Genomic DNA, 21,885 nt, shown 5'->3' with positions numbered 1-21,885 from the left:
CCTATTGTTCTAGGACCAATCAGACTGCTGCCTTTTGGATCCTATTCAACTCAGTACATAACACAGCAACTGGTCTTGCTGCCTCTGACCAGGAAAGCAGAGCATCATAGTTGCCATCCCTAGGTCTCTCTTCCTCCATGAATTTGCCCAAGCCTCTTTTAAAGCCATCCAGGTTGGGGGCCATCACTGCCTCCTGCAGGGGCAGGTTTTGGGCTTCCTTTTCCCTGCCCTGAATGTTCCAACATTCAGCTTCTTTTTTTCTTTTTATAACATCTGTATTAATTTAAAATACAGTCATACAATAAAGGTAAGTGCAACAGAATTAATCACAAAAAAAGAAAAAAGAAGAAAGAAGAAAAAGAAAGATAAACAAGAGTTTAACACTAGCAAGAAAATGTCAATTAAAAAAACACCAAATCTTTATACAACATCATGTCTTATCCAATAAAGTCTTCTATAAAAAACTTCCAATCATTATCATTATACTTTTTCTATTGATTTTATCGCGCAGTTTATTTTACAACTTTTTCCATATATTCCTCTGAGATGTTTATTCCGTTTATTTATTGTACACAAGTATCATTCAGTTCTGCTAGGATGAAATCAAAAAGTATACGGAGAATGGAAATTATTTAAGGAATATATAAGACTATATTGCACAAATGATACCACCGTTCAGTTTCACAGGATGCTCAAGAGCTCTATCCTGCAGTTTCCTATATTCCTATAATCCTCTTTAAATGCACAGTCTAAGGCAGGCATGGTCAAACTCAGCCCTCCAGATGTTTTGGGACTACAATTCCCATCACCCCTGACCACTGGTCCTGTTAGCTAGGGATGATGGGAGTTGTAGTCCCAAAACATCTGGAGGGCCAAGTTCGGCCATGCCTGGTCTAAGGGCTCATCCACACCCAAAAAGCAAGGGTCCAAGTGGTTTTCTCCATGCCCCACTGCTTCCTGGTACCAAATCAGCAAAGGTCAATCCAGAGAAACCCCTAATTGCCATTTGCTCCACTTGAGTGCTATAGAGGAGGAAGCAGCGGTGTGGATAAGCCCAGTTTTCTGGGATTGTGATAGGAATTTTGAGGTCTTAGATATATGGTAATGTTCATAAGTGTACCAACCAAGCACGTACATCAATCAGCACAGGAAGACCGACCTGAAGCCATTTTGATTCCTAAACTGAGCAAATGTTTTCTCTGCAAGGTCAAAGCGGAAAAGCCTCCCCATTGTCTTTTCCTTCACAAATCCTGTCTTAAGGGTATGTCTGTGTTTGAATAGGGTGTGAGCCTGTGACCTGGCCCAGGAACTAAGTATTTATCACTACAAAAGGCTGGCCAGGCTCCCCAGGCAATCCAATCAAGTAACCTGCCAGACAGGAGATAAACAAGGATAGGAGAAAAACAACATTTAAATTTCTGTTTAGACCGCCTTTTTGTGATGTAGGTATGATGTATCTGAGGGGTGGTCTTAGGTTACACCCCTTCTGTGATGTATGTATGATGTTTCTGGGGGTGGTCTTGATCTACAGGGTGGCAATTTCAAAAGTCTTTATAAAGCCTTGCACGCCATTGTTCTGGGTCCCTCCTCTCTCCTGTGGGTGAGGGGAGCACCCTGTTGCAACAGATCAATAAAGATCAAGCTTACTAGCTGCTTTGCTTCTCAATATTCTCTGGTTGGCCTCTGTTATTTTCTCCTACCAATAGGGAACCTATGTAAGGACTCTATATGGGCTCTTGGATACCCCATAAGGGAAAAGAGCAATTTTTGTTTACAACAGGATGCAACTGAATCTTACCTGAAAAAGGGCATCAGCGAAAGGAGCCTTGCCCTCTCCACCTGGAGCGCCCCGTGGCTTCCTTTCATCTCTTCTGAATTGCTCCTTCCATCCTGGTGTTGGGTGCTTAGTTTAGCTCCAGCTCCATCCCAGGATATCTAGGATAGCTTGCTAGGCCTTTAAAGCCCTGCGAATTAACATCCAACTAGGGAGGAATCCAGAACAAAGGCGATGCGAGCGAGAAGCAGCTGCCAGGAAGGATATTCACTGTGCTCCAAAAGAGGTCAGATTGAACTTTTATTTCTGTTACAAAAAATCCCCAACCCCGAACATTTGTTTTCTTTCTGAGCATGTGCCAGGGCAGGGGGTGGGGGTGCCTTTACACCCGATTTGCCCCCCTCAAAACAGCATTGACAAATACTCCCTAAGAGTTGTTAACTCATCAGTGCACACACAAGTACTTTGTTTCCTTACAAAAAGGATCATGCAATCTTTGGGTTAGCAAAGATGGAGGCTGTAAAATCTCCCTTTTGGAGAGACTCATTGAGTTCACTTGGTTTTTCTTGCAACTGGGAGTCATTGGCCCCCTGGCTCCTTGCTTTGCTTGTTTCAGAAAGCAGGAAGAGAAAAGAAAAAGGGGTGGGGCAAAGCCTGCTGAGAGCCTCTAAGCCACACCCTCACTAGCAACTTGAGCTCAGGGCTCAGGTTAACCCTTTCGTGCATGCAAATGTGAGTCAGTAACTGTATATTACAACAGTGCCCTTTCTCACTGACCCTGCTCTGTGGTCTCCTCAAATGCTTTGGCCTGAATGGAATAGGTAATATTGCTCTACCCACTTTCCCCTCTAACCTCACCCCCCACTGGAACTTACACACGGCTTTTCTTAGCCAGAATACTGCAGTCGGAAACAGTGTCCGGGCAGAAATAGCTGCCACCAGAAATAAGTTCAACAACTTTTGTGTCCAGATTTTCACTTTTTGAAACATGGCAACCCTAGAGTTGTCCAACCGCTGGAGATATTCCCATTTCACTCGAAAAGGATGGTGGAACAAGATGGGAGCAGTTGAAAGTTACAGAAAAGGAGACAGAGCAAAACAGACAACTTGGAGGAGTTAAATTCAACAATCCTTCTCAGTTACTTTGGGGTTTTTTTGTCACTTTTGTTTTGAGAGAACAGGGAGCAGTCCTCCCCACCGCAGCTATCCATCATCCATTATGGACTGGAACTTTATTCCATTATAAAAAAGGTAAAGGGACCCCTGACCATTAGGTCCAGTCGTGGCCAACTCTGGGGTTGCGGCGCTCACCTCGCTTTATTCGCCGAGGGAGCCTGCGTACAGCTTCCAGGTCATGTGGCCAGCATGACGAAGCCGCTTCTGGCGAACCAGAGCAGCGCACGGAAACGCCGTTTACCTTCCCGCCGGAGCGGTACCTATTTATCTACTTGCACTTTGATGTGCTTTCGAACTGCTAGGTTGGCAGGAGCAGGGACCGAGCAACGGGAGCTCACCCCGTCGTGGGGATTCAAACCACGACCTTCTGATCGGCAAGCCCTAGGCTCTGTGGGTTAACCCACAGTGCCACCCGCGTCCCTCTTACTCCATTATACCTAAACTTAAAATCTAAACATTACCTCTCATGGCCTTCCATTTCGCTTTTTCTACATCTTCACGATTGTTTGGGTTTTTCCTTTATGCAGCACCAGAATTAAGTTCATAGCGAAGTTTTGTTATATGTGTCTTGTTTGAAATCATGTATTTTTTTGCTTATCTGAAAGAATCCTATATATATATATATATATATATATATATATATATATCTCAGACATGTGGCACTTCCGGCCTTCTAGATGTTGCTGGATGTCAACTCCCATAGGGTTCCCAATGGTCAACGGTCAACTGGTTAGGCGTGGGGAGAGCGGGAGTCCCCATGGGCAAAGACAGACTGAGGAAGTGCTGAAGAAATAGGAGGCTCTGTTTTGGGGACTGAGAAGGACTCCGCTTCCTGGAAGACTGGATTCCAACTCTCCCATGTAGTTCGGGGAGGGGTGGTGCAGAAGTACATCCGAAACAGCAGCTGCTGCCACCTTCATCATTCATTTTCATCCTGTGCAACTAAGACAGCTGCAAGCAAGGACAAAGACAGGGTATTGTGGGTGTCACCTTCAGCCCCCTTCCCCCTTGTCTAAGTATCTCTCTGCTCCTGGCCCCAGGCAAGGAGATGCTCTGGGGCAGAGTAAAAAGCTAAAAATATAAACACAAAGACTGCCACCAGGGCGGGGTCAGCTGAAAGGTCTCTCTCCCAAGCAGACAGGGCCCCAGCATCTTGTATAAACAGAGGAAAACTGCCCCACAGCGTGGACGTTGAGAAATCTTGCTCTAGAGCGTGCCTGACTTGAGGGACCTCCTTATCCCTTACACATCTATGAGCGGAAAACCCATTTGCTCCGATGGAGTGCTCAAGAGTGGTTAGAGCAGGGCTTTCAACGTGGCTGCCCCTGCTCTGTGGAGCAGAATTCCTGTCAAGATAACAACAGACACTTTCCAGGAGCGGCTGAAGGCCTTTTTGTCCCAACAGACTGTCCAGCTGGTAAAATGGGTCCCCGCCGTGGCTGTCTACTTATCGGGGTTTTCGTTTTGCCTTCAATGTGTTTGCTGTCCCTTTAACTGTTTTTGATTCTCCTGCGCATAAAACACCTTGAGATGGTGGCTTAGAAGGAAATTGACAAAAATGCTAACAGCAACAAAAATGGGAATTGCGTTTTTACACACATACACTCACCAGTCTTTGCCAGCCTGGTGCCCTCCAGCCATTTTGGACTACAGTGGTACCTCGGGTTAAGAACCTAATTCGTTCTGGAGGTCCGTTCTTAACCTGAAACTGTTCTTGACCTGAAGCACCACTTTAGCTAATGGGGCCTCCCGCTGCCGCTGTGCCGCTGCCGCGCAATTTCTGTTCTCATCCTGAAGCAAAGTTCTTAACCCGAAGTACTATTTCTGGGTTAGCAGAGTCTGTAACCTGAAGCGTCTGTAACCCAAGGTACCACTGTACAACTCCCATCATATAGCTGCGCCAGGGATTCATAACTCCAAACAGCTGGAGGCCCCCGAGTTTGTTGAAGGCTGATATGCACACACAGACACAAAATGCATCGCTGACGGCTGGTACCGTTTTTTTTGCTCTATAACATGCACCCGACCATAACACGCACATAGCTTTTAGAGAAGGAAAGCAAGAAAAAAAATATTCTAAATGAAACAGCGGATGTATGATTTTTGTGGTTCATGCTGTGGCCACAGACATGTGATCTGACGGTGAGTTTGCAAAAATCCTGAGGATCCATGTGGATCTGTGCTTTGTAACCACGTTTTAAGTGGGGAGGGAAGGGAAAGCACTCAAGGGACAAGGGACACGCGTGGGGTGGGTGGAGAAGGATGCTGTTAATAATGCAGAAGAGGGGTATAAGAGGAGAAGGCTCCTCTCCCCTCCCGCTTTGCTCCTTTAAAGCAAGCAGGCTCTCTGTCCCTCTCTCCTCCCCACTCAGCGGCTCTTCTCCCGCTTTGCTGTTTCAAAGCGAGCCACAGAGGAGGGAAGGAAGGGAAACCATGGATCCTCTGCTCACGACTGCAGCAGATCCCCCCGCCATCCGCAGGCATTCGCTCCATAACACGCACAGACATTTCCCCTTACTTTCTAGGAGGAAAAAAGTGAGTGTTATGGTGCAAAAAGTACGGTAATTCTGCTTGGTGTGCCATTTAACACACACACACACACACACACACACACACACACACACACACACACTTCTGCTGCCCCTCCATCTGCACATCCAGGAAAAACTGACACACACAGGTGTCCAGCTATTATTCAGCCACCGAGTAGGACTTGCGTCGACGTCTTAAATGGAGAAACTGTCAGGCCGCCCGGCATGCCTCTAACCTTGTCCGTCTCACATGTCACCGCATGACAATGAGCTGTTATTTAAGAAGAGAGAAAGGAGATTGGGGGGGGGGTTGGAGAGAGAAAGGGGGACTAACTCACCTGCCACAGCCAAAAGTGGAGATGGGTTTATTTTTAATCTGGGATGGGCTCTATTTATTGTCTCCGCAGCCGGAGTGCAGGGGGCACCAGCTGAAAGATTCCTCTTGGAACGAGACTGTGGGCTGCACAGTTTGGTCTGAGACATGGTGAGTAAGAGGGTCAGAGAGGGGATATTTGGGGTAGAGAACAGAGGGCAGAGGATAGAATGAGAACAGGTCCCAGAAAATATTGGGAAAGCAGGCTGGTTATTGATCTCAGGTGAAGAAGAGCTGCTTAACAGGTGAATTTGGGCAATGGATAAGGTGCCACTTCGCAAGGATGTTCAAGGCTAGATTCACAGCACATTCCTTTACACGACTCCCATGAATTCAGTGGGGCTTACTTCCAGGTAAGTGGGGTAAGGACCGCAGCCTACATGAATCAGGGGGAGCTGATTTGAATCAGAGGAGGCTGAGAAGTTTTACAGCAGCTCATGTTTGTTCTCTGAGGTTTTGGAAGCATAAAAATTATCCCACAAGTTAGTGGGAACGCAGGTTCTTTAACTGGTTCGTTTGTATACTTGAAATATTCCAGGGCAGCGAACCCAAAGTGTGAATATCATTAAATGCACATGATGTATAGATACAATTTAAATCCAGAAAATGATTATAACAAAAAGACAACCCCTCTTCCCATAAAAGCTTAAAAACAGAAGAGTCCACCTACAATCTAAAATGTGTCTCCTATAAAAGGTGTGTCTCCTATGAAAGGGCCACCTGCTTTGCATGCAAAAGGTTTCCAGGTGAGCCTGGCGTCTCCAGGTAATGCTGGGAGGCTCCCTGCCTGATATCCTGGAGAGCAGCTGCCAATCCGTGTAGACAAGACTGGGTGGGATGGACCAGTGGTCAAACTCAGTTTAAGACAGCATCTTATGTATGCTCCCCACCCAGCCACATCCAATTAAAGCTGAATGGTTTGGGGTTCAGGATAGAACCAAAGAAAAGTCCTTCATATAATTCAGGGGTGGCCAACGCCCAAGAGACTGCGATCTACTCATAGAGTTAAAAACTGACAATGATCTACCCCATTTTGGGGGGTTCAGGTCAAAGTTGTTGAGCCTTTTTTAGGAAGGAAAGCCCTGTTTTTTGCAGTTCAGGTAAAAGTTGTTTAGCTTCTTTGGGGGGAGTCAGTGATCTACCGGTGATCTGCCACAGGCGTCCAGTGATCTGCTGGTAGATCATGATCTACCAATTGAATGTGCCTGAAATTCATAGTGAGGCTGTGGAATTGACTCCTTCCGCAAGTTGTGGTTCTGGCAATGAACTTCAAGGACGAAGGCTACCCAAGAGGATTTGGCCATTTCCCCAGGTGTCCGGCTCGAAAACAGTGCCAGCCTGAGTCCCCAGCATTCCCACGGGCAACTGAGAAAGACCCTGATCTGAGATCTTGGAGAACATGACCTGAAAGTCCAGCCAGTTGATGTAGGCAGCACTGCGCAAGATAGACCCAGGGTCCAATTCTTCACAACGCAACTCCCTGAATTGCTGTGGAGAATACTGGGGTGGACTGACCTCCAAGGCAAATTTATTTTTTGGGGGGGGTATGATCCTAAGTCAGATAGAGGGTTCCAAGGTAGCTTCTACAGGCTTGTAGTATAAAATGACGCAACACAAACGCTCAAGAAGAGAAGAAAATGAGCAACTTCGCGTTCCATCAGTGGCGTAGCGTGGGTTGTCAGCACCCGGGGCAAGGCAAGTAATTTGCGCCCCCTAACTCGTGGATTTGCGCCCCCTAACCCGTGGATTTGCGCCCCCTAACCCTAACCCCCAGATGTTGCGCCCGGTGCGGCTGGCCCCCCCTGCACCCCCCACGCTACGCCACTGCGTTCCATATCCTGTCTATTTGTTAGATCAGCAAACATTGCCCTCTGGTGAAGTCCACAGAATAGTGGTTCTAAAAACCTTTACTTAGGAATTTCCCAAGGTTCACACTCACCTGTAAAACCAGCTGAGATGAACCGGGAAAGGAGGCTCCCAGAACGCGTTGCCCCTCACTCGGCGGATGCAGTTAAGCTGTTACTATACGGTCTGGTTTTATATTTAAGTGAAATGTTTATTTGTTGTGTTTTAAAAGTTATTCACACTTAACTGTGCTTTTGCCTTGAGTTTTCCCTGCAAAAACCCACCCTTTAAAGCGCAAGCGCAACAAATGGCAATTCGGGTTTTCTGCAGGTTGCCGCTTGTGCCAATTCAGCAGGACAGAGCGGGTTTTCAGGGAGAAAGCTCAGTCAGAGCAGTCGGACATGGAGGTTTAAAGTGTGGGCAATGCCTGGAAAACACAAAGTTAAGTGGGAATAAGCCCTCCCTCTGGGATTGTGTGAATAATGAAGAGTGGGGTACAAACAATTTAATGGGATGCTTTAAAAGGCCTCTTGTTTGATGGCCTCTTTTAATAGAATCATATAATTGTGGAGCAGTTAGGCACCCAAGGGTCATCTAGTCCAACCCCCCTGCCATGCAGGAATCACAGCTAAAGAATCCCCCACAGACCTCTGCTTTAAAAACTCCAATAAAGGAGAGTCCACCACCTTCATGATATTGGACATATATAGTAAAGGTAAAGGGGCCCCTGACCATTAGGTCCAGTCGTGGCCGACTCTGGGGTTGCGGCGCTCATCTCGCTTTACTGGCCGAGGGGGCCGGAGTACAGCTTCCGGGTCATGTGGCCAGCATGACTAAGCCGCTTCTGGCAAACCAGAGCAGTGCACAGAAATGACGTTTACCTTCCCGCCGCAGCAGTACCTATTTATCTACTTGCACTTTGATGTGCTTTCGAACTGCTAGGTTGGCAGGAGCAGGGACCGAGCAACGGGAGCTCACCCCGTAGCAGGGATTCGAACTGCCGACCTTCTGATCGGCAAGTCCTAGGCACTGTATATGGAACAATTTTTTAAAAAAAGAGTAGCTAAAATACAGAACAAACCAATCCTATTAAAACATTAACCAATAAACATTGGACAAATATATAGGTGAATGTTTATTGGTTAATGTTTTAATAGGATTGGTTTGTTCTGTATTTTAGCTACTTTTTCCTCCAATTGTTCCATATTTTAACAGTGTGGTGCAACTGGTTTTTGTGTTTGGCAAATTGCTTAGAAGCCACCTGGGCATCAAACAGCAACAGCATAAATAATCAATTACTAATAGTAATAACGACCCTGGGAGTCCCTTTGCAACTCTACAGTTCTGTGATTCTATGCAGGTTGTCTTTAGCAGATGCGGCGCTGGGGTGCAAATATCCGCCCAGCGCCCCCAAATTACCACGGATAGTGTTGGGGCGACCGTAGCTGTGCAATGCCAGCCATCGGGGGCGCTACTCTCCCCCATGCCGCCGCGGGAGAGCGATCCCCACAGAGGCTTGGGAGTGAAGTTGCGCCCCTCCCAAGCCTCCTCGGGAGGCGAGCGATCCCCGCAGAGGCTTGGGAGGGAAGCTGCAAACCCGCCAGCCTTATGGTTGTTGGGGCGCAGCTGGTGGGTGTGCAGGGAAAGGGGAGGCTGCCGGCAAAGCCGCGGAGCTCCCCCACCCGCTGGGGTGCCCCTGAGAGGCTGGCGCCCTGGCGCAATGCACCACTGAGCCCTATGGTAAAGACGGCTCTGATTCTATGGAATAACATAAATGATAAAATCTGCCAGCTTTTTAGCTGTGCAGCTGGAGCACCTTCCTTCTGCTCCCCACCTCTGCTGCAGCCCTGATGCAGCTCCGAGGCTTAAGGGGGCACCCGCGAATAACTATTCTCCCCCTTGCTTCTCTCGAAGTCTCCTAAGAAAGCCAAGAAGCGATCCGAAGGCGCCAACTCCAATGTCTTTTCCATGTTTGAGCAGGCTCAGATCCAGGAATTCAAGGAGGTACGTCAAGACAGGGGTGGGGGAACGGCCTTTTCGGGGAGAGTTGCACACAAAATCTTCCTAAATCATTCTGGTTTTGTTTGTTTTTTCAAAAAAAAAAATATCGAGTTTCCAAATTTATATAACAACAATAAAAAGAAGAAAGAAAACATTACATTAAAAAGAAAACAGACAAACAAACAAACATTTATCTTAACTGTTAGATATCCATTTTTGCACCATTGTTATATGACTTCCTCAAATCCCACTAGCTGAGTTTCCAAATTATTCATTGTAGCAGTTTTCCAACACTATTTTCCAATAATACCATATTTTTCGCTCTATAATACGCACCAGACCACAAGACGCACCTGGTTTTTGGAGGAGGAAAACAAGGAAAAAATATTCTGAATCTCAGAAGCCAGAACAGCAAGAGGGATCGCTGCACAGCGAAAGCAGCAATCCCTCTTGCTGTTCTGGCTTCTGGGATAGCTGCGCAGCCTGCATTTGCTCCATAAGACGCACACACATTTCCCCTTACTTTTTAGGAGGGAAAAAGTGAGTCTTATAGAGCAAAAAATACGGTAATTACTTAGTCATTTAACATCTTTCTTCCTTTCCATATTGACTTCAATCCATAGTATTATGTAATTTAACATAGTTATCCCCTAGGCCAATCAGTTACTCACAAGTAGTTCTACTTAGATTAACTTAACATATTTATTTAAATAGTCCTTGAATTTCTTCCATTCATCTTGATACTCCTCCTCCTCCTGATCACGGATTCTTCCAGTTAGGTCAGCCAGCTCCAAAAATTCCATCATCTTCACCTGCCAGTCCTCCACTGTTGGTAAATCTTGTAGTTTGCAATTTTTAGCTAACAAAATTTTGTTAGCTTCGTAGATCATTCTGAGAAAGCAGTCCAGGCTGGCTGTGCACTGAGTCAAAGAGGCAGCTCCACATTCAAATCTCACTCTCCACCAACTCCCCTGAAGAGCCTTTGGCTTATCTCTCAGTCTCTGTTCCACACCTGTAATAAAAGCAGCACCTCTTTGCAGGCGTTCCTTTGCTATATCAAATCAGCCGGCCGCAGGGAGCCTTGAGGGCAGGCCAGGCCAATTCTTTTACTTATTTATTTTAAGCACAGAATTGCACGCCAAGTCCCGGGTGAGTCCACATTCTCAGAGACTAAAGGTTCTAGAAACCAATTAAAAGGGGCTTAAATGGGAAGCCCGGTCTCAGCCGTGGAACCTGTTCACAATACCAGAGCTTAAATGCTGAAATACAAGACTCCTGCCAATTTCAACGCATGGCAGAACACCAGCAGGTGGTGCATACTCTGGGTTGATTTTCACTCCGTCCCCGTCCCCCATCCTATTTTTGTTCGGTTCTGCAGAACAGATTTCTGGGTTTGCTCCCAGGTAGAGCCCGGGAGCCTGGGTGTGGGGAGGGGGAGGCATTGAAGTGGGGGGGGGACACGACCCAATCAGTTTCCCAATTTGCAGTGACCACATTCCCGCAGCATTTTGCAATGCATTTATTTTGTTTTATTATTATTATTTTTAAATAACTTTTTTATTCAAAAATAAAACAAAACATATTATCCAGAAACATATCATCCTTATTCCACCCCCATTTTTCCTCCCTCCCCCCACAGAACCCACCCACCCCCACTCCCCGACTTCCCTCAGTTCCAGTCTTTGATTTCTCTATAAATGCTGTTTTCTGCATGTTACACAGTTGTATAGATCCTCAAACTATTTAGCTGATTATTATCAATAAAAAGTTTGTGAATGTTTATTCAAAACCAGCCAAGGAGTCCAGTTCGCTTTGTTGCGTCTTCAAATACTTTGTAAAGGGTTCCCATTCATCTTTAAAGTCACAGTTATCCTTGTCCCCTAGCTTGTATGTCGGTTTTGCCAGCTCTGCAGAGTCCATCAATTTTTCTTGCCATGATTCTTTAGTTGGGGTTTCTTCAGTCTTCCATCCTTGTGCTATTAAAACTCTCGCGGCCGTTGTCACATACATGAAGATGTTTTTCAGCTTTTTTGGCAGATCTTTCCCTACAATCCCTAACAAAAATGCTTCAGGTTTTTTAACAAATCTTAAATGGAACATTTTCTTCAATTCATTGTATATCATTTCCCAAATTTTTTAAATTATCTTACAATCCCACCACATATGATAAAATGTCCCCTCCTTTTCCTTACACTTCCAACATATATTTGAACTAGTTTTGTACATTTTCCCTAACTGCACTGGTGTTGTGTACCATCTGGCAATGCATTTATTTTAAAGCCCTCGTGAAAATTCACCAGCATTTTAGTGTGAATTTCTCCTAATGCACACATTTGCGGATATGATTTCCCCTAATAATAATGCCAAGATTCTTAGGGAAGCAATTTCTGCATCTAGCATGACCTTGTAGTGTGGCCAAGATAACACAACTGTGCCCTGATATCGCCCATTTAGGCTTTCACCATCATGGATCAGAACCGCGATGGGTTCATTGACAAAGCAGACCTGAGAGATACGTTTGCCGCATTAGGTAAGCAAAGAAACCCCATAAAACACCCAAAAGCTTGTAAGCAGAACCAGGACAAACCTTACATTTGTATGGTTTTGTATCTAGTCTGTTCTGTCTGCTTTTAAAACTGCCTCTAGTGTTTTTATTTATTATGATGATGTATTATCCAAAACTGTATTACAGGGGATTTGTCTCTTTTGCTTTTCTTTACCTTTGTATAGCAACCCGGCATCTTTGTAAAAAAAGGGGGGCGGAGTGGGAAAGGTTGCATTCATTGCTGGTCTTACGCAGAGTAGACCCACTGAAATTAGTGAACCTGAGTTAGGCCCCATCTGCGCTGTATACATTTAAAGCAGTATCATACCACTATAAAGAGACTACAATTCCCAGACAGTGTATTCCTCTTCCTAGGGAACTCTGGGAATTTTAGTTCTGGGAGGCGGATACTCTCAGCACCCTTCACAAACTACATCTCCCAGAATTCTTTAGGGGAGACCACGCCTGTTTGAAGTGTTGTGATTCTGCTTTAAATGCATAGAGAAGATTGGGCGTCTTGGGTTCATTAATTTCAGTGGGTCTGCCCTGAATAGGACTCAAGCTGGATTAAAAAAACAACCCCAAAGAGCAGCCTAGAAGCATTTTTAATAAACAGACATACATACAGCATGCATGGATATTTTTTTTCAACGAAAAGGCCCATTTCAATTGCCAACATTTTCTCTCCTCTCACCACCCAACTAAAATTCTCTGCCAGGTCCACCAACTTAAATTCAAAATGTCGATTCCCACAAAGTCTGAAAAACCAAACATGCAGAAATCTGAATCATTTGCTGTTCAAAGATCTGGGGTCTTTCTGAAAGTTCAGCAGGACTTGTAACCCATCAAGCCCAAACCAGTCTGCATTCATTCATTCATTCATTCATTCATTCATTCCCTGCATTTATATCTCACCTTTTCCTCCAAGGAGCTCATTGTTGATCTCCTCCCGCTTATTTAATCTCCACAACAAACCTGTGAGGGAGGTGAGACTGGGAGGCAGAAACTGGCCCAAGGCGAGTTCCAATAGGCTTCATGGATTTGAACGCTTGTTGGAACCCTAGATCCCAGTCTAGCATTGTAACCACTACACCACACTGCCTCTCATGAGCCCTGTGAACTATTTATAGTGGCCTGCTGTGTGCCCAGCAACCCTAATTTTTTGCAGTTCCAGGTAACAAAACAGCCATATGGTGGGCCACTGGATGCAGTTGGTCGGTTGCCAAAGGTTTGGTGGTGGGCCTCTCAATTTCGTGTGGCCAATACGGTGCTCTCTTTTCGAACTAAAACACCCGTCACCCATGGCTGTCGGCTGTGCTGACTAGGGCTGGTGGAAGTTACAGGTCCCCAGAAGGCACCAAGCTGTCTGCTCCTGTTGCACAGGCTTAACGTGATGATCCCTAAACGGCCTCTGTCTAGTATATCTGAAGGAGCGTCTCGACCCCCATCGTTCTGCCCAGACACTGAGGTCCAGCTCCGAGGGCCTTCTGGCAGTTCCCTCACCGCGAGAAGCCAAGTTACAGGGAACCAGGCAGAGGGCCTTCTCGGTAGTGGTACCCGCCCTGTGGAACTTCCTCCCACCAGATGTCAAAGAGAAGAACAACTACCAAACTTTTAGAAGACATCTGAAGGCAGCCCTGTTTAGGGAAGCTTTTAATGTTTGATGTATTATGGTATTTTAATATTTTGTTGGAAGCCACCCAGAGTGGCTGGGGAAGCCCAGCCAAAAGACGGGGTATAAATAATAAATTATGATTATTATGATTATTATTATTAGTTCGATATTTGGATGGATCGTTGACAAATCTCCCCTAGAGTTCTTCTACTCCAGGCATCCCCACCCTGCGGCCCTCCAGATGTTTTGGCCTACAGCTCCCATGATCCCTAGCTAACAGGACCAGTGGTGAGGGATGATGGGAACTGAAGTCTAAAACATCTGGAGGGCCGAAGGTTGGGGGTGCCTGCTCTACTCTGTCGTGTTTCCCTCCTTCCTCAGGACGCTTGAATGTGAAGAATGAAGAACTGGACGACATGGTCAAGGAAGCTCCTGGGCCTATAAATTTCACAGTGTTCCTGACCATGTTTGGAGAAAAACTTAAAGGTGAGATTGTAGGCAAGGGTAGAAGGTGTTTCTCTGCCACCCCCCATGCCACAAGCAAGGAGCACCTTCTGGGAAGAGGTTCTTGGCATCTCCTCACTGCCTGCTCCAACCACCTTGCCACACACATAGAATCAGAGTTGTGAGTGCCTGGAGGTGGTTGGAGGATGGATGGTGGCTAACAGATTGAGGTTGAATCCTGACAGGACAAAAGTACTGTTTTGGGGGGACAGGGGGCGGGTGGGTGTGGAGGACTCCCTGGTCCTGAATGGGGCAACTGTGCCCCTGAAGAACCAGGTGTGCAGCCTGGGAGTCATTTTGTACCCACAACAGCCCATGGAGGCGCAGGTTAATTCTGTGTCCAGGGCAGCTGTCTACCTGCTCCATCTGGTACGCAGGCTGAGACCCTACCTGCCCACAGACTGTCTCGCCAGAGTGGTGCATGCTCTGGTTATCTCTCGCTTGGACTACTGCAATGTGCTCTTCGTGGGGCTACCTTTGAAGGTGACCCGGAAACTGCAATTGATCCAGAATGCGGCAGCTAGACTGGTGACTGGGTGTGGCCGCCGGGACCACATAACACCGGTCCTGAGAGACCTGCATTGGCTCCCAGTATGTTTCCGAGCACAATTCGAGGTGTTGGTGCTGACCTTTAAAGCCCTAAACGGCCTCGGTCCTGTATACCTGAAGGAGCATCTCCACCCCCATCATTCAGCCCGGACACTGAGATCCAGCGCCAAGGGCTTTCTGGTGGTACCCTCTTTGCGAGAAGTGAGGGTACAGGGAACCAGGCAGAGGGCCTTCTCGGTAGTGGCGCCCGCCCTGTGGAACGCCCTCCCTTCAGATGTGAAGGAAATAAGCGGCTATCTTCTCTTTAAAAGACATCTGAAGGCAGCCCTGTTTAGGGAAGTTTTAAATATTTAATGCTGTATTGTTTTTAACCGCCCAGTGTGGCTGGGGAAACTCAGTCAGATGGGCGGGGTATAAATAATAAAGAATAATATTAATAAATTATTATTATTATTATTATTATTATTATTATTATTATTATTATTGGAAGGGACCCCAAGGGTCATCTAGTCCAACCCCCAGCAGTGCAAGTACACCCTCCCCCACAGTGGTGGAGAGAACAGGCCAGCCTCCCATAAGTATTTAATTTTCCAGATCTCTTTTCTGTGATTTCCAGGTGCGGATCCAGAAGAGACTATTCTGAACGCTTTCAAAGTGTTCGATCCAGAAGGCAAAGGCCTGAAGGCGAACTAGTAAGTACCTGTGGAACTCCCTCCCACATGAGGCAGGGATGACCACCAGTTTGGATGACTTTAAAGGGGGGCGGGCGGACAATTTCATGGAGGAAAAGGCTATTGATGGCTACTAGCCATGGTGCCTACGCTCTGTATCCACAGTCAGAGCAGTAAATCTTCTGAATCCCAGTTTCTGGAAGCCACAGGAAGAGAGAATTGCTCCCACGCTTGCAACCTGCTTGTGAGTTTCCCACTGGGGCATCCGGGTGGCCACTGTGAGAACAGGATGCTAGCCGAAATGATGTTGGTGCTGATTTTGGAAGCTTCGCGGTGAATCCTTTCCTGTTTCAGCCTTTGATTACGAGATATGAGGGCCATCTGTCTCTCAGGCCCTTCAATTAAAGGCTGCAGCCTCTGCTCCTCTCAAAGCTTTCCTTGTCATTTTGCTCTGGGGTTTTGCTCCCTCGTGGTCCTCCATCTGTCCCCTGCTTTGTATTGCAGCATCAAGGAGATGCTGATGACGCAAGGAGAACGGTTTTCGAAGGAGGAGGTAAGAGGAGGCTTTGGGCACTGGCAGGCATTGAATGGGCTAAGTGGGAGGGCAGGAGCTCAGAAACAGAAGAGGAACAGCTTGGCATTCAGTGCCTGGCTTCTGCATAGCTGTCAAGCGTCCCTTATTTGGCGGGACAGTCCCTTATCCCAGCGCCATGTCCCGCTGCTGTCCCTTATTGATGAGGCTTCATTTGGCTGCTGGCTGGACTTTCTGCCTTTGGCTCGGAGGGGCTCAGAAGTTGAACATACCTGTGCCCGGAAAATCCCTTATTTTGTCTGCTGATCCCTTATTTTCGAGGTTGCTGGTCCCTTATTTTCAAATCTGTAAGTTGACAGCTATGCTTCTGCATGTAAAACTGGGGGAAACTGCTGTCCTGGACCTTGGACCACTGCTGTCCATCACGATGTGCAGTGCTGAAACCAATGCTCTGTCTGCTATGCTTCTAGAAGAATTGAATTGTAGAGCTGAAGAGGACCCTGAGGGTCATCTAGTCAAGCCAGGGGCATACATAGACTCCCTTGCGCCTTTGGTAAGGAGCTGTATCAGTGCCCCTGCCCCTTGCGTTCCTCTGCCAAGGTGCCCAGAGGAACCTGTGTCCTTTCCTGGCCACCCAAAGCTGTGCAGAAACAAGTAGGTGGACTCATATCCAGTCCGAGCCAGAGTGTGCTGGTCCGGTGGGTCACCCGAGAGGCGAGGTCCAAGTCCGGTCCATGGTCAAAGGTGCAATGTGGAGGCAGTCCGTAGTAGCTGAAGCTGGGTGCAGGGCAGGGAGTCGGGTGAAGTCAGGAACAGGCTTGCAAGCAGGGAGCCAGGGCGGGTCAGAAGCTCTGGCAGAGAAGCAGGACAGGGTTCAGGCAGGAACTGGCAACCAACAATGTTGCTCCCACAACTTGGGACTGAGGTTGGCCGCCTTTTATCTGCCCCCAGGCATAGGGCGGCCCCGATCCTCTGGTGACTTGCCTCTCCTGGCCTGGAGGTGAGCACTCTTCCTGCGGGAACTTAGTTCCCTCCGCCTCTCTGCCCTGAGCCTCTGCAGCGCAGGAGAGGCTGAAGGGTCACCGGACCCAGAGGCAACCTCAGCTTCCTCTGATGGGGCTGAGAGTGGAGCACCTGCAGGCAATGGGTCCTCCATCACCTCAGGAGCCAGAGCAGACTCAGCTGGTGCCTGCACCTGAGGACCCAGCACAGGTGAGGACCCTTCAGGCTCATGCCCCAGCCCTGGCTCAGCTGGTTCTGGAGGCGGGGAATCCTGTGCAGGCTGGGATCCCTCAGGTTCAGAATCCGAGTCCGAATCCCAGGCCATCACACTGAGTGAAGTGCAATTTTTGCACCCCCTTGGGCCAACCAGGCCATTCCCTGCCTAGTCCAACCTCCTGCAATGATTCGAATCTCAACTAAAGCATCCCTGACCCATGGCCATCCAACCTCTGCTTAAAAACCTCCAAGAAGTCTACTACCTTCCCAGGGAGTCCGTTCTACTGTCAGACAGCTCTTACAGTCAGAAAGTTCTTATAACTTGAAGCTATTGGTTTGGGTGCTACCCTCCAGAGCAGGAGAAAACAAGCTTGCTCCTTTCATGTGACAGCCCCTCAGATATTTGAAGATGGCTATTATATCTCCTCTTTTCCAGGCTAAACATCCCCAACTCCTTCAACCATTCCTCATAAGGCTTGGTTTCTAGACATTTGAACATCTTGGTTGCCCTCCTCTGCACACCTCCAGCTTACTTAATTCCACCCTGCGTCAAGAACGTAGAGCAGCTCCCTTTATTTTTAGGGATGGGCCATATCTGAGCAGCAGAGCACGTGCGTTGCTAGCAAATGATCCTAGGATCATTTCCCAGCAACTCCAGGTAGGCTGGAAAAGTCTCCTGTCTGAAACCTTGGAAACTTCCTACCCGACAGTGTGGACAAACCTGAGCTAAATGGACCAAGGGGTCTCTCTCTGCTTCCCTCCAGGGAACCCTGGGAATTGTAGTATTGTGAGAGCATGCAAGAGGACTGTGCTCTCACTCTGTGCTCTCATCTCAGCAGCCCCGTCCGTAGGGAACAGGATGCTGGCCTAGGTGCAGGCCATTGGCCTGATCCAGCAGCCTCTTCATATATTCATATTAAATATTTTTGGCTTAGTAATGTTGCTTTTCTGCTGGCGGGGCACCAGCAAGTATTCAGCAGTATTTTTACAGTAAACCTCCCAGGACTAATGATAGGGATAATAAGACTCCCTGTCTAAAAACACTGACAACACAGAAGGACTTACTTCCAAGGAAACAGGCCTAGGGTTGCCCTGCTGCTCATCGACTGTCAACGCAGTCCTATGCATGTCTACTGAGATATAAGGCCCATTGATGTCAGTGCAGGTTATTACCAGGTTACCAGATTGCAGGCTAGAGCTTGGGTTGATTAAGAGTGCAATCCTCTATGCACATTTGGTTGGGTGTAAGTCCCACTGAGAACCCATCTTAAGGGGCTTAAAAGGTAAAGGGACCCCTGGCCATTAGGTCCAGTCGTGGCCAACTCTGGGGTTGCGGCGCTCATCCCATTTTATTGGCCGAGGGAGCCGGCGTACAGCTTCCAGGTCATGTGGCCAGAATGATTAAGCCGCTTCTGGCGAACCAGAGCAGCGCACGGAAACGCTGTTCACCTTCCCGCCGGAGTGGTACCTATTTAACTACTTGCACTTTGACGTGCTTTTGAACTGGTAGGTTGGCAGGAGCAGGGACCGAGCAACGGGAGCTCACCCCGTCGCGGGGATTCGGACCGCTGACCTTCTGATCGGCAAGTCCTAGGCTCTGTGGTTTAACCCACTGCACCATCCTTACAGGGCTTGCTTGCTTCTAAATAAATGTGCATAGGGTTGTGCTGCTTGAGCATCAGTCAAAGCAGTTAGAGGACTGCAATTCCAGGTATAACCGGTGCAACGTTGGATAAAATGAACCTCCAGAGAACTTTTCCCTGCCTGCTTCTTTCCTGCAGATAGACCAAATGTTTGCAGCCTTCCCTCCTGACGTGACCGGCAACCTGGACTATAAGAACCTCGTCCATATCATCACTCACGGAGAGGAAAAAGATTGAAGGCTGGGAGAGTACCCTTCCTACGGGCCTGGAATGGTACCCAGTGGGGCTTCTTTCTCACAACTCTGTTTGTTCCTCACCGTGAAAACTGGGAGGTTCACAGGCTTCCTGTTCTTGTCTTCTTGGTGTTCCCAGTCCCTTGTCCGTCCTCTTTGTGTGAAAGAATTCATTTGTGACTTGAGAAACATTTCCAAAATTGTATTTGTGTTGAATTATTCACCGAGTCCATGTGTCACGATCCAGTTCACGGGCGATCAAAGTCCCAGCTGGGGACGTCGGGACGGGGGGTTGGGAGTAGGAATGGGAGTCCAGAAGCCAGGAGTCAGGAAGCCAAGAGTCCGAGGGTCAGAGAGCCAGGAGTCAAGAAGCCAAGCTTCCGAGGAACAAGAAGCAGGGAGTCATGAAGTCAAGGGTCCGAAGATCAAGAAGCAAGGAGTCAAGGAACCAAATGCAGCAAGGCAGGGAACATATTGCTGTGGCAAAGAGCCGAAGGGAAAATGCTGACCTTATATCCCTTCCTGGCTCTTGCCACCAGGCGCTGTGAGTTACCAATCGACCTCACCTGTGTGGCCGCACCTTGCCTCTTCAGAACAAACTTAGGAAGGCCCCAGTCCTGCAGAGTCCTATTGGTCACAGGGCCTGGCTCCTGCAAGCACACCCGACACCACATGTTCCTATGTGAATAACAGTTGGCTTGGCAAAACCTGGGAGGGGAGAATGAACTCATGCAGGAGCCGGCACCCAAGCTGCAAACAAGCACATATCCCACTTCTGACACCACTGCTCCATCAAGGCTGCGGAACCATTCCATGGACCAGCTACAGTTACAGGGACCTGAGTTAGACAAGGTGTTGCATCAGTCCTGGAGCTTTTATACTTCTCTCCACCCATGCTGGCCCATCCTTCCCTGGGAGAACTAGGAGGTTTCTGGTCCACAGCACATGTCTTCCTCATCCCAAGGAGGACTCAGGGAAGGGAGACCTCAAACTGCCACATGGAAATGATAGCTTTAGGTCTGGGCTTTCACCGGTATCTTGGGGCTTGGGGTGGTTTTGATGGATCTGAAGGGTGGTGGGTAGGACCCAACAGAGTACGCTGGGTGTCTTGAATCTGCAGTTCCTCCAGGGGGACATTTTCCCAGATGGTAATTTTGCAGGGGTTGGGGGCTGTCTCCCCCAATGCAATAGGGCCAGCACTCATCGGAGCAGGCCCCATCTGTCTGGTGATAGGAAGCCTCCAGCTTGTGGACCAGTCTGGGCTCACCAGTTGGCTCATGGCATCATTTCCCCCAAACCACACCTGTGTGTCCATCAGCTGACAGCTCCCCACCTGTGCCTTAACGTCACAGGTGTCCTGAAACTTGTTTTGTTTCTCAGTTGGGCTGAAGTGGCAAGAAAGGCAGAGTACAGTGGATGCTCGGGTTGTGAACGTGATCCGTGCGGGATGCACATTCACAATCCACAGCGGCGCATCTGTGCACGCGCAGGTTGCGATTTGTTGCTTCTGCGCATGTGCAAAGTGCAATTTAGAGCTTCTGCACATGCATGGCCACCGAAACCCGGAAGTAACCCCTTCTGGTACTTCCGGATTTTGGCAGGTCCATAACCCGAAAAAACACAACCTGAAGCATCTGTAACCCGAGGTATGACTGTACAGTGGTACCTCGGGTTACAGGTGCTTCAGGTTACAAACGCTTCAGGTTACAGACTCCGCTAACCCAGAAACAATACCTCGGGTTAAGAACTTTGCTTCAGGATGAGAACAGAAAACGTGTTCCGGTGGTGCGGCGGCAGCAGGAGGCCCCATTAGCTAAAGTGGTGCTTCAGGTTAAGAACAGTTTCAGGTTAAGAACGGACCTCCAGAACGAATGAACTACTTAACCCAAGGTACCACTATACTACTAAAACAGTCCTAGCTGGTTTACAACACTCAGAATCAGATCGTTGGACAGTGCTGCCCTCTGGTGTTCTTATGAGAGCATTTCACTCAAGGATGGGGAAGGCCGGGCTCCCGCCACACACACACACACACACACACACACACACACACACACACACAACAGCAGCGACTCTTAATGGACAGCAAGGAACAGGTTTTTGTTCAAGGTCCAGAAGCCACGATTCCAAGGCATATGAGGAGCGAGGCAAGAGGCTCGTAACCAAATGGAAACTACGAAGACGTCCAAATGGTTGGCGGGTCCCTCCGGCCAAGCTGTGAAAAATCAAACAGGGGACGCTTCTTGGACTCTGTTCCCCTAAGGCTCCGCTCCACACACTCTGCCTGGGTGGGGACACCCAATGCCCCCTATAAATGGGGTGCCTGGTTCTCAGCAACAAGAATCCGTCCTTCCCTCTTGCCTCCTGCCTCCAAGGAGCCCCTAACAGGACCCCTCCAGATGTTGCTCCCACCCTACCAACCACTGGCCATTCTCGCTAGGGCTGCTGGAAGCTGTGAGTCCAGCAACACCTGGAGGGCCACAGCTGTTCCCCATCCTTGCTTCAGCAAGAGCAGTGCTTCCCAAACTTGGGTCTCCAGCTGTTTTTGGACTACAACTCCCATCATCCCTAGCTGGCAAGACCAGTGGTCAGGGGTGGCCCTCCTCCCTCTGTTCATGGGGGCCACCTGCCTGGCTTTCTCAACTTGGTCCCAGACTCTGAGCTTGGCTAAGCAT

The 21,885-nt window shown here is 48.2% G+C and overlaps 1 protein-coding gene across 1 annotated transcript; it reads left to right on the top strand.

The window, feature by feature from the left end:
- Positions 1–5,826: 5,826 nt before the first annotated feature.
- MYL2 (myosin light chain 2) lies at positions 5,827–19,415 on the top strand. The gene is made up of 7 exons (XM_083629747.1): positions 5,827–5,965; positions 9,614–9,703; positions 12,155–12,230; positions 14,242–14,346; positions 15,530–15,605; positions 16,089–16,137; positions 19,116–19,415. Exons 1-7 carry the CDS (start codon positions 5,963–5,965, stop codon positions 19,212–19,214), a joined length of 498 nt encoding a protein of 165 aa, XP_083485873.1. The 5' UTR covers positions 5,827–5,962; the 3' UTR covers positions 19,215–19,415.
- Positions 19,416–21,885: the final 2,470 nt, after the last annotated feature.

Source organism: Podarcis filfolensis (assembly GCF_964270895.1).
Source record: "Podarcis filfolensis genome assembly, chromosome: 8".
NCBI classification, from domain to species: Eukaryota; Metazoa; Chordata; class Lepidosauria; order Squamata; family Lacertidae; genus Podarcis; species Podarcis filfolensis.
This window is presented reverse-complemented; position numbering and strand designations above follow the sequence as displayed.

Excerpts from the sequence above, each read along its gene's own strand:
- MYL2 (XM_083629747.1), top strand. Across the intron at positions 12,231-14,241 it reads AGATACGTTTGCCGCATTAG|GACGCTTGAATGTGAAGAAT; the intron begins GTAAGCAAAGAA and ends CTCCTTCCTCAG. Across the intron at positions 14,347-15,529 it reads GTTTGGAGAAAAACTTAAAG|GTGCGGATCCAGAAGAGACT; the intron begins GTGAGATTGTAG and ends TGTGATTTCCAG.